This window comes from Mus caroli, chromosome 2 (assembly GCF_900094665.2).
Source record: "Mus caroli chromosome 2, CAROLI_EIJ_v1.1, whole genome shotgun sequence".
Classification (NCBI taxonomy): Eukaryota; Metazoa; Chordata; class Mammalia; order Rodentia; family Muridae; genus Mus; species Mus caroli.
Window position 1 is genome coordinate 10,112,201 of NC_034571.1, and position 16,543 is coordinate 10,128,743.

General features: G+C 38.7%; 1 protein-coding gene across 1 annotated transcript in view; it reads right to left on the reverse strand.

Annotated features, from left to right (window-relative positions):
• Window positions 1-16,543, reverse strand: part of Cubn (cubilin) — a 225,260-nt gene that overhangs the window by 147,080 nt on the left and 61,637 nt on the right. The window contains exons 23-27 of the mRNA XM_021155681.2: window positions 14,384-14,573; window positions 13,615-13,775; window positions 12,843-13,024; window positions 11,963-12,119; window positions 9,695-9,882 (exon numbers count right to left, since the gene is read on the reverse strand). Of these exons, the coding sequence (XP_021011340.1) occupies window positions 9,695-9,882; window positions 11,963-12,119; window positions 12,843-13,024; window positions 13,615-13,775; window positions 14,384-14,573 (878 nt within the window). The remainder of the gene's footprint in view (window positions 1-9,694; window positions 9,883-11,962; window positions 12,120-12,842; window positions 13,025-13,614; window positions 13,776-14,383; window positions 14,574-16,543) is intronic.

A 16,543-nucleotide genomic window follows, 5' to 3' on the forward strand; every position in this document is an offset into this window, starting at 1 on the left:
GTGTTGTCATTTCTCATTTATACTTTGTGCAAGGTGCCAAGATGCATCGTGGAAGCTGACTGCAGTCATCAGCAAAAAGAAAAGGAAGAATTCTAAATGAGGGGCCACTAATTCCCTCCGCCTGCAGGATGGATGCACTATGAATCCCTATGGCTGGCTCAGGAGCTCTGCAGTTAGCATTGTTTGCTGTGTGCTAGGCCCTGCTCTCATTCTTTGTGTGTACTAGCTCATTTACTTTGATTGTTCCATTTTACTGAGGGAAATGATACACAGAGACTGAACAACCCATCCATGGTTATTCAAGCTTAGATTTAAATCCAGGCTTACTGGCTCTAGAATCTTCTTTCTAAAATGTCATGCTCTACTGAGCAGCATAGAAAGGACTGAGCAGGTCTGCAATGGAGCCCGATGCCTAAGGGTCACTTCTAGCCAGGGAATATTTGAGGAACATGAAGCTTTATTCTTACCACCCCACAGCTATCAGCAGGCTCAACTGATTTGATTAAAGCCTCCTTGAACAGATTTGATTCTAATAACGGGCTCCTCAACAGCACAAGGGAGAAATATCATTTCCAATGATATTTTTCATGGAGAACTAAAGAAGACGACTATTAGACTGAAAATAGAATTTCTGGATCTTGAGAGATTGTTCTGGAGCCCTGCATGGAAGTAGTTGTATGGTCATGTGACCAGCAGTTAATGTGCAAATACAAACATCCTTTTTCATTTCCCTTTTTTGGAGAGGTTAGGAAAAAACAAACTTTAACTGGATAAAAACTTTTGTCTTTAAACAGATTCCAAGAGAGAAAGAGAAGACAAAATCCTAAGCAGAGCTGCATCTGTGGACTAAGGGGACATGGAAGTCAAAGGCCACCCACAGTGAGCTCTGGGAGCTGCTGAGGATTCTAGCTCTCTGCTGGGGGAGGAGACAGATGCCACTAGGCTGAGCTGCTAGTTAGCTGGAGGAACACAGATGGCATGGTCAAGAGAGGGATACTGCACTAAGGGTGAAAACCATCTTCCTCAAATGTCCAAGAATGAATGTTAAGTTCTCCCTGGAAGTATGGGAGAAGAGTCAAAAAAGCAATTCTAAAATGTTCTTAAAAGTCCTCAGTTTGAACATTATTTCTCCACAGCAATATGGGGCTTCGCCCCATCTCTTCCGCTTTCCACCTCAAGCCCAATAATAGATCTCCATATTATTTGAGTAGCCACAATCATTTTAAAAATATACAGATCTGAAAACAGCATGGTGGTACTTGCCTGCAGTCACTACACTCACCAGTCTAACACAAAAGAATTAGGAGTTCAAGGCCAACCCTGGCTCAACAACTGCCCCCCCCCCTCAAAAAAAAGGAAAAACCTCAACCAAAACAAACCAAAATAAAAAGCCCACACATATTCAATAAGGGAAATATTACACTATGAAAATATCTATTTGATCATGTTATTTCTTTTATCTGGCCCTTGAGAGACTTATAGTTCTGAAAAAGAACACTGAAATTCATGACTTTCTTATTGATACCCTAGAGGTCCCTTGTAATCCATCTTCAGGTCTGCAGACCCAGCTTTCTCTTGTCAATCCTCAACCTTTCTGATGTCTGGGTATCCTTCTTCCTTGGGTTTGTGTTCTCTGGTCATCAGAAAAGCTTGATTGCTTCCCTGTCTGATGCCTTCAGAGCACCCATCAACAACCCTCTCAAACAGATAACACAGCCCATGATAGACTCCTTATTGTGTGATACGTTAGCATCTGTTTCATCTAGTATGACATGAAAAACTAATGAATACAGTTAATTTCTACAGTTTAGGAGTCTAAAACATCTTCTACTGTCTGGATGGTGAACTGTAGGCTAGTGATAGCTTTAAAAAGCAGATAACTAGCCCCTTAAGCTGTGTTTTATCTCAGCATTTCTCTCATTCAGTACAACTCAAAGCATATAGCAATGTGGTTACCCTGAACAGACTTCCCTGTTGTCTGTGTTCATGAATCACTGTATGGAAAGCGAAGAATACGTGTTATGACTCTGATGTGACTAAGCAATGAATTTGCATGAAGCATCAGCAAGTGGTATGAGTTTGACACAAAATCCAAATAGCACTGTCGGTGATTAAAATGCCATGTGGTTCACAGTTGTGGAATAGGAAATAGCTCAGGACATAGACATAGGGAGTATGGTGCCAAAATGGAGAATTCAGGGACATTGGTGATGGGCTTGTTAATCCATTTCTTATTTGAAATGCATTATTTTGTAATTGAAAATCTCTGTAGCATAGTGGTTGTTTTGTAATTAAAAAGAGGACGTGAGAGTGAAATATATAATGATATAAACATCTGGTGAGTAGGATGACATCAGTAAGGATTTGGCAAGAGATGAAATAGATTGTATACACTGGAAGGAAATGTATTTGACAGAAAGCACTGACATAGTCAGGAAGAATTTGAAACTTCCTTAAATTGAAAGGGGAAAAGGACAAAAAGGGAGGAAAGGATAGGATGGAAGAGAGTGCTGGCTAGTTTAATGTAGACTTGACTCAAACTAGAGTCATCTGAAAGGAGAAAACCTCAATTGAGGAAATGTCTCCATAAGATCCGGCTATAAGGCATTTTCTTCTCCTTTTTTTCTTCCTTCCTTCCTTTCTTACTTTCTTTCTTTCTTTTTTTTTATTTATTTTTAGTAGGTATTTTCTTCATTAAGTGAAGGGAGAGGGCCCAGCCCATTGTGGGTGGACCCATTCCTGTAGTGGGTTTGGCCTAAGGCTAATTTGGGTCCTCCTAAACTGTTTGCAGGAGAATATCTCCTCCTTGTAGCAATGGGAAAGTAAGTGTACTAGCTGGTTTTGTGTGTCAACTTGACACAAGTTGGAGTTATCACAGAGGAAATGCTTCCATGAGATCCAGCTGTAAGGCATTTTCTCAAGGAGGGAGGGCCCATTGTGGATGGTGCCATCCCTGGGTTAGTAGTCTTGAGTTATATAAAAAAGCAAGCTGAGCAAGCCAGGGAGAACAAGCCAGTAAGGAGCACTCCTCCATGGCTTCTGCATCTAGTCTGTCTCCAACTTCCTACCCTGTGTGAGGTCCTGTCCTGACTTCCTTTGGTGATGAACAGCAATGTGGAAGAGTAAGCTGAATAAACCCTTTCCTCCTCTACTTGCTTCTTGGTCATGATGTTTTGTGCAGGAATAGAAACCCTGACTAAGATAATAAGATTCATTTTAAAGAGAAATATTTATTGTACACAAAGGTACACACTAAGATACCTACCAGAACACTTGTAACTTACCAATAGAGTTTTGAAATGAAGATATTACCATTAGTAATGACTAAAGTCAGCTCTATCTAATGAGATTCCTAGTTGATTTTGGACTGCAGCTAGATTTAATAGCCAGTTTTAAATGTTATATTTTTAAATCATTAGAGACAATTTTTGAAAGTTCAGTCATCTATCTATATCTGTTTGTATATGTTTGTGTGTGTGTGTGTGTGTGTGTGTGCGTGTGTGTGTCACTTGTGTGGGTACTCTGTACACACATGAAATGGTAAAAAAAGAGAATATCTGGTGTCCTTTATCATTCTCTGATTTTTTTTTTTTGCTAGAATCTCTCCTTGAACCTGAGGTTCACATTTTTCTTAGCTAACCTGGAAGTAAGAAAACCCCATAATCTGCCCCAGCAAAATTTTCATCTCTTCTTCCCATAGATTTACAGGTATCCTATTGGATCTGAACAACTCTAGCCCTCATGCTTGTGCCACAAGTGTTCTTAACCACCAAGCCAACTCTAATTCCTAGACTGCAGTCTTTACAAAGGAAAAATGCTGACATCACATGGAGACATTCAAATAATCTGCAGAAATGGCACTTGGAAGGCCAATCAACCATGTGGGCCCCTGTTAGATGTCATGTTTGCACAAAACCATAGATTTTGTTGAATTATTGCCATGGTTATTTCTCAGAAATGAGAAGTGCTATTGTGGATTCACTATAATGCTGTAAAAGGAGCAGTTGTTGTGGAGGTGACCAAACGCTTGGGTCAAGTGGTAAACTGACTATAAGGACTGAGACAACTGAGCATGCTAGTCATCAACTTATGATTTGGGTGACAGATTTCAAAGTGAGACAAAAGACTATATATCTCAATATAGATCAAGAAACAAAGAATCTCTTAAGAATTTTCTGAAGGAGGGGAAAAAAAAAGGAAAAGAAAGTTCCAGACAAAAGATAGATTATTAAAAAGTAAAGCATGCTATGAATCAGAAATGGAATGGAAGTGGAAGGGTACCAAGGAGGAAACTTCTGAAGGAAGGAAGCAACCTGTGGGGCTCTCTGACTATCCTATTAGTGTGTCAAATCAGCTAAACTTTGGGTTTAATGTAAATAGGAAAAGGTTTCTAATTTTTAAAGCTATCATTGACTTAAGAAGAGGACCCTGGCCGGGTGTGGTGGCGCACACCTTTAATCCCATCACTCGGGAGGCAGAGGCAGGTGGATTTCTGAGTTCGAGACCAGCCTGGTCTACAAAGTGAGTTCCAGGCAGCCAGGACTATACAGAGAAACACTGTTTTGAAAAATCAAAAACAAAAAAAAGAAGAGGACCAAGTTGGTCCCAGTTGGTGGTAGATACCTTCAGCTAAAGAAGAATTTGACACAGAGAAGGAAGATGAGAAATTGATTCTGAAACTGGAGAAAGAGACATAGAATTTCCATTCAGGAGATAGGCCAGTTACTTGAATTGAATCTTTTCAGAAATGAGTGAACTCTATCATGCAATAGCTACTCACACAGAAAAAAACAAAAACAAAACCAAAAACATGTCATCTTGGTGACAGTTTGGTTGTTGTAACATATTTTAGAATGACAGCAAAACTGTGACCCGGCTGGGAGTTTTAGCCACTCTTCCAGACACCATATATGAGAAGGACTGGCATGCCCTGCATAAGCAAGCTAATCCCTCACCTTTGCTGCTTCTTATAAAACATTGAACCCATGATATTAAGTGCTTGAGGTTAGTGTCCTATGCACAGCCATGGCTTCAGTGTTCATGATGAAAAGGGCATAGAAACTCTATGGAGCTTCTGGAGAAAAGACTACACGGAAACAGCCATGGAGAAGCAACCAATCTTCACAAGAAGAGAAAGGGCAGAGAGTTCACTCCTGGACCTTTCCTGGGTTCTCAGCCTCTCCTGTAAGGCCCACGCCTCTCACAGCAGCAATCCCACACCAATGTCTTTTCAATTTGCAAAATATAGAAAAGTTCTGTCCTGACATTTCATAAACAGGTGAGAGTGACATGAACTTCAGCTAAAATTGTAAATTAGACCCTAAAAGGAATTATAGGATATACAAGAAACTGGGATTACAGTAGAAGACTATTTCCATGAGAAGACCATGGTAAAACAGCCCTGTGCCTCTTGGCAAGAATGTCACAAGCATAGATGTGAGGGGCACATGAGCATTCCCTCATGATTTCTGTGAAAGTGGCAGGAAGTTGTGAGATGCCATCTATGATGTGTGAAGGCCCAGGACACAGTGCCTAGTGTTCAGCCCACCTGACTCTCAGTACCATTATGCTTACCTATGAGAAATCCACATCTACAAAACTTTTCTCACTGTAAAATGAGGACAATGTTTTCCTGTGTTACCTAGCTATAATCTATGCTTAGTAAATATTAGCTATATTATTATTTCCTAGATATTTAAATAGCAGTATTTTCTAAATATTCAACAATAGATCCATTTAAACAAAACCCATTGTATGAGAATATTTAAAACAGAGGCCATCCTGTGTGATTTTTTTATCAATTATTTTTGAAGAAGTTGTATGTCCATTCATAATAGATAATGAATAACATTCTAAAGAGTAATGGATGTGCACTTAGGGGGAACATGGTATGAAGAAATTACCAGACAAATTTCAATATAACTTACTAGGAATAATGCCCTTTGTGACTTTTTAAAAACTGCACGATCAAAATTGAATAAGATTTTTATAAGCCACAGAGCTTATTAGCTATAACAACTCACCTAAGAAGCAACTTGGAGTTTATAACTTGATTGGAATGTCATGTAATGTCTATCTATAATACCAGGAACATAATATATTATCATACAAGTCAGCTCTGTCTAGTTTAATGGGAGATGCTACCCACTTTTGGGGCCACATTTAGGACAATCTGGCATGCAAAAGGACATATAGAAAGACACTCCCATGAAATCTTGCTGCATGAGCACCGGGTAAGGAAATAAAAGGGAGGGTTAGAGGAAAGAGGGCATGGCCTCACATACTGGTTTGAGGCAAAGAACTCAGTGGAACTTTGCTTTCTCCCCATTATGTCTCCCCACAGCCATTTGCCTCCTGCTTGGTCACACTGATCTTCCAATGAATTTTCACCATCCTCATCTCCCTCTCTTGACCCCTCTGATGGCAAACTTTCACCTTCCACAACCCTCTCTTTGTTTCACTGAGGCAACCCCTTTCTCTGGCTTCTTCCTCTCACTCACATGCACCTGTTGACCTAACACCTGCCACAGGGTTCATACATAAGAGTAGCTTCGGCCTGTATCTTCAGTTACCTAGTAGAAATGTCCTCTAAGTGGAAACTTAGGACAAAAATGAAGTCAAGAGTGAGATCAAGTTAGGAAACAGAACAAATCCTTGACACTGACTTCACAAAGCTGCACAGGCAATGTCCAGCTTCCCTAAACAAGCAACCAGTACTCACTCTGAGATACTAGTTCTAAGCCTGAGGGGTTTTGTTTGGGCCAGAGGATAAAACAATAAAGGGTAGGTTTGTTTCCCAGTGAGGTGTGGGCTGGACCTAATCCAGTCTTTTTATAGTTTCAGTTTTATTAATTTAAAATAATTAATTTCTGGCTCCAGTAATTGTCACTTATTGAGAAATTGGCTAGGTCACTTGAAGGAAATGGGAAAGAAAAACAGCATTTAACTAGAAGTTATTAAAATAATGGAAGCTAGAAGTTTTATGCCTGCAGTTTTTTTTTTCTCCTTAAATGGTTGCGTTTTGAAATTTTCCATCATCGACCAGCCTCTGCGGCTCTGCTCTGCTCTTGCCTCTTGGCTTATAGCAATGGAAAAAAATCTCTTCCCTCTGGCAATTGTGTCATTCTTTGGAAGGCTTTTCTGAACTTCTGGTTCTCATTCTGTGCTTGGGCGCGTTCACCATCAGTATTGCACAAGACAAGTGCCATGCCTGAAACACGACAGGCGCACCATCGCAAGGGGCCTCTGATGAGATGTTTTGTAGCCGTTGGAACAAATATTCTTAATTGAGTTTTTAAACACCCCTTAAAATGACTTGAAGAGATTTTTGGGAGCATGGCACTCTCAGGCCAATCCAATAAAGTGGGATGCAGTTCCTGGAAATGTTTCCTCTCACTTCCTCCCCATTCTTTCTCCCAAGTAAAGACCAGTCCAGTCCCTTCCTCTTCTTATGCGCTCTCCTCCCACTACTATCTCCAATCACAACCATGGTACCCACTTAGCATGTAATTTTTTATGCATCCAACACTTGGCATCTGTCCCAGGTTATGGTTTGTGCTCAAAGAGGTAGGACTGTACCGAAAGTGTAGGAATTTACAGAAAGATTTGCATCAAATGCAGTTCTTTCTCATTAATTAATAGCAATTATGAGAGGACAGCTGAAATATGGCTGTGACTATTTACCCTCAGATTCTCAGACTTGTGCAGAGTCTCAGTGGAAAGTGAGGGCCTGGCCAAAGTTAATAGCAGATAGCTGGTACTTTGAGAAATCAGGAGTCCAGGAGAGGTTGAGAGCCCTAATTGGTAAAACTTGCTATTTAAACCATGAGTCAAGACTCCTCTGTGAAGAAAAGTATAATTCAGTTATATAAACAGGAAAGGCAGTTCCTGAGCTCCTGGATGCTTTTGACTCGAGGGGAAGAGGACCTTAGAACCATTGACAAGCCAGCCATGGTGATGTACACCTATTATTCCAATATTTGGGAGGTGGAGGCAACAAAAACATGTTCTCAAGGCCAACATCAGCTACATAGCAAGTTTGAAGCTAACCTGAACTACAAGAGGATACTCTATTTCCAAACCATGAAATCAATAACAAAGAGCATTCCAAAGTCATGCTTGTAAATCTAATGTGTAACGCATCATAGTTTCTTAGGGCAACAAATATCTATCACTTCCTGATGTGCGAATACTATTTCTGCATGCTGTTGCTTCTACATATAAATGAAGGGATGTTTTATGTTTGCTTGATTGTTCTCTTTTTTCACTGAGACTGAATCTTATTATTTCCCAGGTTGGCCTCAGGCTAACAATACTACTGCCTCAGCCTCCTAAGCCCTGAGATTACAGATCTGTATCACCATGACTTGCTAAAGTTTTTGATAATTTTTATTATTGTTGTTAACCCAAGAGAAGTTTTCCCAAAACAAAAGAATATCCTTATGTCCTTAACTTCAAGCAAAAGTCTCTCAAAGACAAGATATTCTGTCCTCTTTGTGTTGAAAGCCAATTCAGTACTTAGAAAAGGCATGGTGATCTCAGACCTCAACAGTGTGATCACATTAGTCTTTTAGGAAAATTGGTGAAAGAGAGTTAAGGAAATGTGCAAGAGATTGTTTTCCCTGGGGATATGGCTTTAGCTGACACGTGTTGATGCTGTAAATCATTGCAAGGTAGATTTCCAAACAACACAAATCATATGTTTTGCAACATGTATTGAACCTGGGACTTTGAACATCCTAGGCAAGGACTCTACCTTTAGCTACATCCTTACTAATAATCTTCAAAATGCTACACTAAGCCATTGTTACATAGTTGGTGGAAGACCATAAAAAATGACCTGTGTAGTCCAAGCAGGTCCTCTACACTTCAGAAACATTTCTAATGGGAGTACCATATGGGGACACAGTAGTATCATATGTTACCAGCACAGAGATAAATAAAAGAAATATGTCAGCTGACTCAAAGAGCAATGTCATTAATTATGGAAAATAGATGTCACATACATGCCAACTTAGATATGATACATGAGAATATAAACCAAAATAAAAACTAATATTCACATGAGTGATTATTAATATTAAACTAAACCAAATAAATTTCTTCCTAATTTTGAAAATCTATAATCCTAAAAGTTGCATATGCAAATCGTAAGAACAACTTTCTTAAGTGAAATTTCCTATGACTAAAATAGCATATTATCAAATAGTCTACATTTCTTCACTATTAAATTCCACATTTAATAGTAAAGCACCTTTTATTGACTAGGATTGCATAAAGAAACTTGAATAAATTTAAATTTATTAAAATTAAATGTTACATGTTAGACATATAGACATGTAAAATATCTGTTTCACAAGAGAAAAATTGTTTCAAATGAAATTGAATTTTAAAATATAAAAATAATACTTAATATTTAGAAAATTAAGTATTGAGTATATTCAAAAATTTTCTCTTATGCACAGAGATCATACATAACAGTAACTAACAGGATAATAATTTTAAGTTAAGATTGAAATGGTGCAATGAGAGACATGAAGCACACCCATTCACATGACTACAGTGATGGGTGATATACTTCAGACAGACAGGATGGAGCTAAGGATTTGATCCTGAAAAGTATGAAGGATGTCTAGCATAGTTTTGTTTTCTTGATAGGAACATGGAATTACTTATTGAGCTTCAAGACACTTACCTCTAAATAATCTGTGGAGCAGTTTACGTAATTTTCCACATCAAATTCCAGAAATGTGTAGTTCACAGTGTTGCCTGTTGTTGCTTGGATGGTCCAGTTACAACGTTGGTCCTTATCATAGGGATTTGGGTAATTTATGCTCTCCAAGATGCCAGAGGTTTTATTCACTATTACCACATTGTCACATGCTGGGAGGGGGGAGGGAAACAGCCAAGAGTGTTAAGAACTCATATCTATATCATAATGTCTCTAAGATCAATGTGAAATTCCTTTTTAAAAGACATCTAGATTTTTCCACTTTCCACTCTAGATTAATAAATATATATATGTATACACAACATGTCATTTTTATGCTGAAGAAGTCTCCAGTTACAATAATGTAAAGTAATCGGTAAATTTACGTACTGAAGTGTCATAAAAAGTTACATTAAAATAGACATGCTATTCCTATATATTGATGGACAAATAACTTGGTTTTATTCTAATATCTCTGCTGGAATTATAGATGTGTAGTGAGCATTTTGTGCTTCTGTTTTCAAACCTTTCATATTTTAGAGAAATGAATATTCTAATATTAGAGTACAGCCATTTAGAATATAAGTCCTTTGTGACTGTCACATGAATAACAGAATGCACAGCTGCCTACATGCATCCTCAACAAAGGCTCCCTTATTCCTCAAATTACCATCATGAAGTTCTAAGTGAACAGAGGGAACACAGAGTGGGAAAAGGGAAATACAATCCTTCAATTTCAAACAAGTTTTAAAATGTTATGAATAGCATTTTCTAAAGATGAGTTTTCAGCAATGCCACACAAGTAGAACTACCTATGCCTAATCTTGGGGTTAAACACCAGGTCCAGCCAATCAAAATGACCTGAACAAAGCAAACGCACCACCCACCTTTCTCACTGTTTAGATAACTTTTACTGTTTTATATTTCAATTAAAAAAAATGGGAACATAAACATTGCTTTGAAAGAGTTGCCTCTGCAATGTGGCTCCAAGATAATTTCTTATTCAACACTGTCAGGACACCACTTAGAGACTTTGGGGATGCATCACATGGCCCTTCAAATTCTTCCTTTGCTGAAGCAGACACAATAACCTGGAACTCCTGAAAATAACTGTTCTCCTAAAAATCTTTAGGCCATATTTATACATATACACCATATACATATATATATACATATACATCATACACATACACATATACATCATATATATATACATCATATACGTGTGTATCCCAGTGGTAGGTCAAGACAATAGAGACAATATGTTCCAAACTCACAGAGCTGGTTCTTTCATCTCACAAATTATATTGTCTGCAAGTTTCTAATTTCAAACAGCAAGGATTTTTTGGAGGGGGGCTGATTGGAGGGAACTCATGTAGCACTCACTAGTATCTAACTAGTTATATAATTAAAGATGACCTTGAATTCAGATCCTCCTGCCTCCACCTCTCAAATACTGGGATTGTGTACACATGTCACCACCCTTAGTTGTATGAAGTGCTGGAGATGGAACTTAGAACTTCATGCTAGACTAACTGATCCATATTCCCAGCCTCTGATTTTACCTGTAAGTACTGATATCCTATGTATAAAAACTATTAGAGGGGGAAAATCAAAGGTGAATGGTTTAATAACCTGACAATAACCAAGGGAAAGAGAGGCAAAACAATAACAAAATGAAAAGAATGACCATACACTCAAACAGAAACACTCCTCAGGGAGGGTTAAGAAGCTGTTTGTATATAGGATAATGAGGAATTTCTGAAGAACTCAGTATGCCAAGAGGAGATGGAGAAGAAAGATCAGGAAGATCTTTCATTACTGTAAAAGATGTTCTACAGTAGAGGACATGTCTTCTCCATGAACGCTTCTCTACTGAATAAAACTCAGGCAGAAGACAGAACCTAGGCTGACAGGTATCTGTTCCCTGGACAATGTCTAGTTAAAGGATTGTAACATGTGGCATGACTGGAATCTACATGTCATTAGAGTGTCACATGACCCTGAGCTGAACTACAGCTGTCTCAACGGAGTAAAACCTACCCTGAGCTTCTTGTTTTACCAGATGCTTTGATAATATGTGATTAGATTAAATATGCAAGCTTTTTCCCTTTCAATGACTTTGGAGTTTTCACATAAGAATTTAAGTCTAGTTCCAGTGGCTCGAACCACTAGTTAATGTAATCTGGGTAGTTTGGCTAAGTAAGTCTGGACGTCTGCTGGAGGCTCTTTGCTGCTGGAGTTTGCACTTACTCTGCCGGTAGTTGATCTCAAAGCCACGTCCTTGTTGCCCTGCATCAGTCCTCAGCTTCAACAATACAATGTCTTTACTGGAACGGATGGGAGCAGGTGGTGTATCCCCACATAGTTTATTTATCAGACGGGAGTTGGTACTCGGGCCATCAAACACCTTTAATAAGACATTTTGCATATAATACAGTCAAGACTATGAGTGCAAAGGACTCTTCAGTAAAAAAGTTGAGGACAGAATGGGCATATGCTTTAAAAACAGCCAGTCCTGAATTCCATATAAGCATCTCTGAACTTGGTCAATAAACAGATGCTTGACAGTCAGCATGTGAGCTACGAGAGTAGTTTGACTGAAGGCTAAGCATGGATAAAGAAAGTCCAATAAACAAAATTGAGACCATAACTGAAAAATGTTGCTGGTTCTTTTATTCCAAAATCTAAAACATCAGCCCATTTTATTTACAAGATTCTAGAAGAACTTGGTGACTTGCAAGAACTATATAAAAACCTATAGCTAGATGAATTTAACATCTCCTCTAGTTCTCCTCAATAAACCAGAGCATCGTGAGCTTCCAATGCCTATCTGAAATCATGGACATTGTAGTTAGGATAAAGTCCATAACTCCTCAGGCTATGTGAAATACATCTTTATAGCTTATGGTAAATTACCTTAAATCCTTTATGTCTCAAGTCACTAGTTACATATACTTAGAAGACTGTCATTTTACCATGTTACTTTTAAGAATTTACTTCACTTAAATCTTTTATGTAAATGCTTCTTTTAAATCTCACTGCTTTTTAAATCTTAAGAATAATTTTTAAATGTGTTTTGTGCATTGAGTAAGGAGGAGCAACAGATGACATGGAGACACAGTATACATACGGCCAAGTAATCCAGAGAGCAGTTGGGGTGGTGTTCCAGGTGGAAGTCTTGGAATTCAAGCAGGAAAGGGCTGCCACGGCTGGCTTCCAGCCGCCAGTAGCATTCGGAGCTGTGGTAGTAAGGCATCGGGTAGTTGGGCGATGTGAGCACTCCTGTGGGGGTGGTGAGATTGCCTCCACAGCCTGCAGGGGAACACAGTGGGGGAAGCATGGTCTTTTCTTTCTGCAAGATAAACCTTGGCTAAAACACCCTATTGACACTCCACTGTCCTCTGTATCCGGTGCTGGGGTCGGAGCCCTGGACCTCACACATGCCAAGCAAGAGCTCTACCACTGAGCCATGCACCTCAAGTCAGTGGCTTTCAGAGACAAAAACTCACTATGTAGCCCAGGCTTGCCTCCAACTTGGACTCCTCCTGTCTCTGCTTCCTATCTCTAGATCATAGGGGCTCACCCCCACCATCCAACCTGTGCTCCTCTTTAAAGCATCAGAAAGCAGGGAGTCATATAAAGCTCTGCTTCACATTCATGTGCTTTCCTTTATCTAGTCAAGATGAGTAGCTTGAAGTCTCCCGGGGAAGTAGAACTTTCCTCTTCCTTCAAAATGTATGCTGCTAGGACTCCAAAGATACCCAGGATGTCAGAGCGTATTATAAAGAATGATGAATGATAAAGGATAGCTAGAAAAATTGACAGGTGGCTACATAGCATGACAAATGAAAAACACGACCAGCTTGGTTTCTCCAGGAAAATGTAAGATCCTTGCTACTTACCTGTTGATGACGCATCCCAATAAGCTGAAAAACCCCTTGCTGTGAGTGCGGTGTCACTCTTAAACCTTAGCCATAGCTTGTTACTGTGGGAAATGATTCTGGGAGGGAAAACTGAGCCGCAGTAAATCCCAATGAGTGGTGATGTTTCGAAACCTCCATCTCTGTGACAGGGAGAGACATGAAAGTGGACTGAGTTACAATTTGATGGCAGCGTACAATAAACACATATGTTTAAGCATGGGGGATGCAGAGGAGCAGCTCATCACCTCAGCTGACGTCACTACTTAAAAAACAGAATGTTAAATTCTCAGGTCTTAGTTCTTTACTAACTAGGATTTGCATGACCTTGGGTGTGTGTGTGGGGGAAACAATAACTATTATTTATGGCTTGTCTGGCATCTTTATACCATCTGAGTAGAGCATGTATTTGAGATTCTCTTTCTAAAGACATCAGCCAAGTACATCAGAGGATACAGAATATAAAAACTATAGTTATTGACAGTATAAATCAATATTTTTAGTGAAAAACCTTACATATTTCTTACTGATTTTGAAATCATCAAGAAGTAGTATGACATATTTGTTGTGTTTGGAACTATTGTAGACATAATTATTTTCCTAAGAAGTGTTGAGAATTTTAAATCTAAAGGTATCTTTTTAAAGGATGACTCATTGAATAGTGAAACCAAGTGTTTAGCTGCTATAAATTAATCTTTTCTTTGAAGATTTTTAATCAAAATAAAGGTTATAATGAAATAAAAGCACACACCTGATTTCTACAAAATCTACACACTTTGGCCCAAAATAGTCCTCCAAGGCAAAGTCTGTGAAATGCAATGCAATCTGTTGGTTGAGTCCCACAGTGATCCTGTAGACGCAGTTCCAGTTATGGGGGTAATTGTTGGGGAAGTTCGGGGAGGAAAGCCTCCCAAAATTATCTGTATAGTCATATAAACACACTGTGAAAGGAAACAGAGAGAAAAATGGGAAGCATTATAACTTGCATGTGTCTAGTAGTATACAATGCATTAATTTGTGTCCCTGTACTTGAATTTCAGGAGTATTTTTTAATATTTAAAGATTGATCTCATCTTGAAAAGTTTTCAAATTTTCATATACAATCAAATGCTAAAATCTTAACAATAAGAAAGACATAGTTACATGTATTTTGACAGAATGACAGAGTCCTAGAAGTGTTACAATTTTTCTAATTCATGAAAATTACCATAAACAATAATTAGGTTAAACTACACAGATATCAGGAGAGTTAGAAATTATTCATTTCTGTAATTCTCTCCATAACTTCCCTTTATAAGCATATGCATTCATGAGAATTGACCAGGTAGGAGTCTTGGTCATGCAGAAGGAGTGGGAGGCCAGAGCTAGGTGTGGCTGTGCACACCCACAGTTGAAAGGCTTCTATCAAAGCCTGTCTTGAGTATCTACAAGCTACTTGAGCAAGCCATGCCATCTCCCGATATCAGTTCCCTCTTTTCTATGATGGAGATGGTTGCCGACCTTGGGTATTGTTTGATTCAGCTAAAAAATCTGCCTTGCCAAACATATGTAGCAATAATCCCCAATATATTTCAAACAGAATAGGCCAAAGAGAAGTGTAATTACAAGGAGTAAGTTAGTTTAACTGTTCCTATGAGATTATCAGAAGTCTGCCTGGAATGCTGCATCCTAATTAAGCACTAACTGCTCCAGTTTGTGGAAACTTTGCCTATCCAGTCTCCTCAGACTCTGTTCAATAACCAACCAGTCACTCCCTTATACTCTTACAATCTGAGATGTTTGACAAAGAAAGTCTGGCTTAATTGTGATATACATCTAGCTTCAAATTTCATTCAGTAATGACCTAAATCTGGGGCCTTGGAGTAACAGAATCCCCGACTAAAAACTGTAGAGAGCAGCTAATATGTATACTTTGTTGCAAGTGAAATAAAGGCTGAGGATGGCAGTTATGTTTCCTCAATTGCTGCCATATATTCATCCATGATGGGGAGAATTATCATTGGTATTGGGAACACAAAGATACATATAAAATGTAATAGACTCTACTATCTATGAGTAACAAAAAGTCATCAAATATTTGAGTTTACAAATCAAGGCTTTACTGTATTGAGGAAGCTCACAGTGCTTGTTCGCTCAAAGGGAAGTCAAGAAAAGAGGAAGTGAATAAAGGTAAAAGAAAGGAAGAAAAGATGGTGGCAATGAGAGGGAGCAATAATGAGAAAGGAAAGAGGCTTATCTTAAAAGCTTCATACTGTTATGAATACTACTAAGTAAAATTTATCAGGCTAAATTAGAAATATTGACCCAAACAATCTACAGAAGAAAAGTAAACAGAACTTGAGAGCCATCTGCTGTGAGCACTACTATTTGAATCTGGCTAGGTGGAAGTACCCCTGTGTGTGCACTCTTCCCTAAGTAGAACTTGTACTCTGAGGAAATCCTTATGCAATAGAACACAGAAGACCACCATGCTACAGTCGAAGATAAGACAGGCTTCATGCCCCTCCCTTTTGAACAATTTCTCACCAGAAACAAGTTAAACAAACAAACAAATAGAAATACAGTTAGGAAAACCACAGGTGAGAACTGAAATCAAATAAAATGAAACAGAAATAGAGAACGATATAAAAAAATAGCCCCATTGTTTAAAAATTAAATTTGATAGATTTTTAGCACAAGTGTTCAAGTGAAGAAGAAAGACTATGAATTGTTATTTTTTAAGAGTGAAAGAGGGGAACAAAATACCCATGGAAGGAGTTTCATAGACAAATTTTGGAGCTGAGACAGAGGGAAGGACCATCTGGAGACTGCTCTACCTGGGGATCCATCCCATAAACAACCACCAAACCCAGACACTATTGCATATGCCAGCAAGATTTTGCTGACAGGACCCTGATATAGCTGTCTCTTG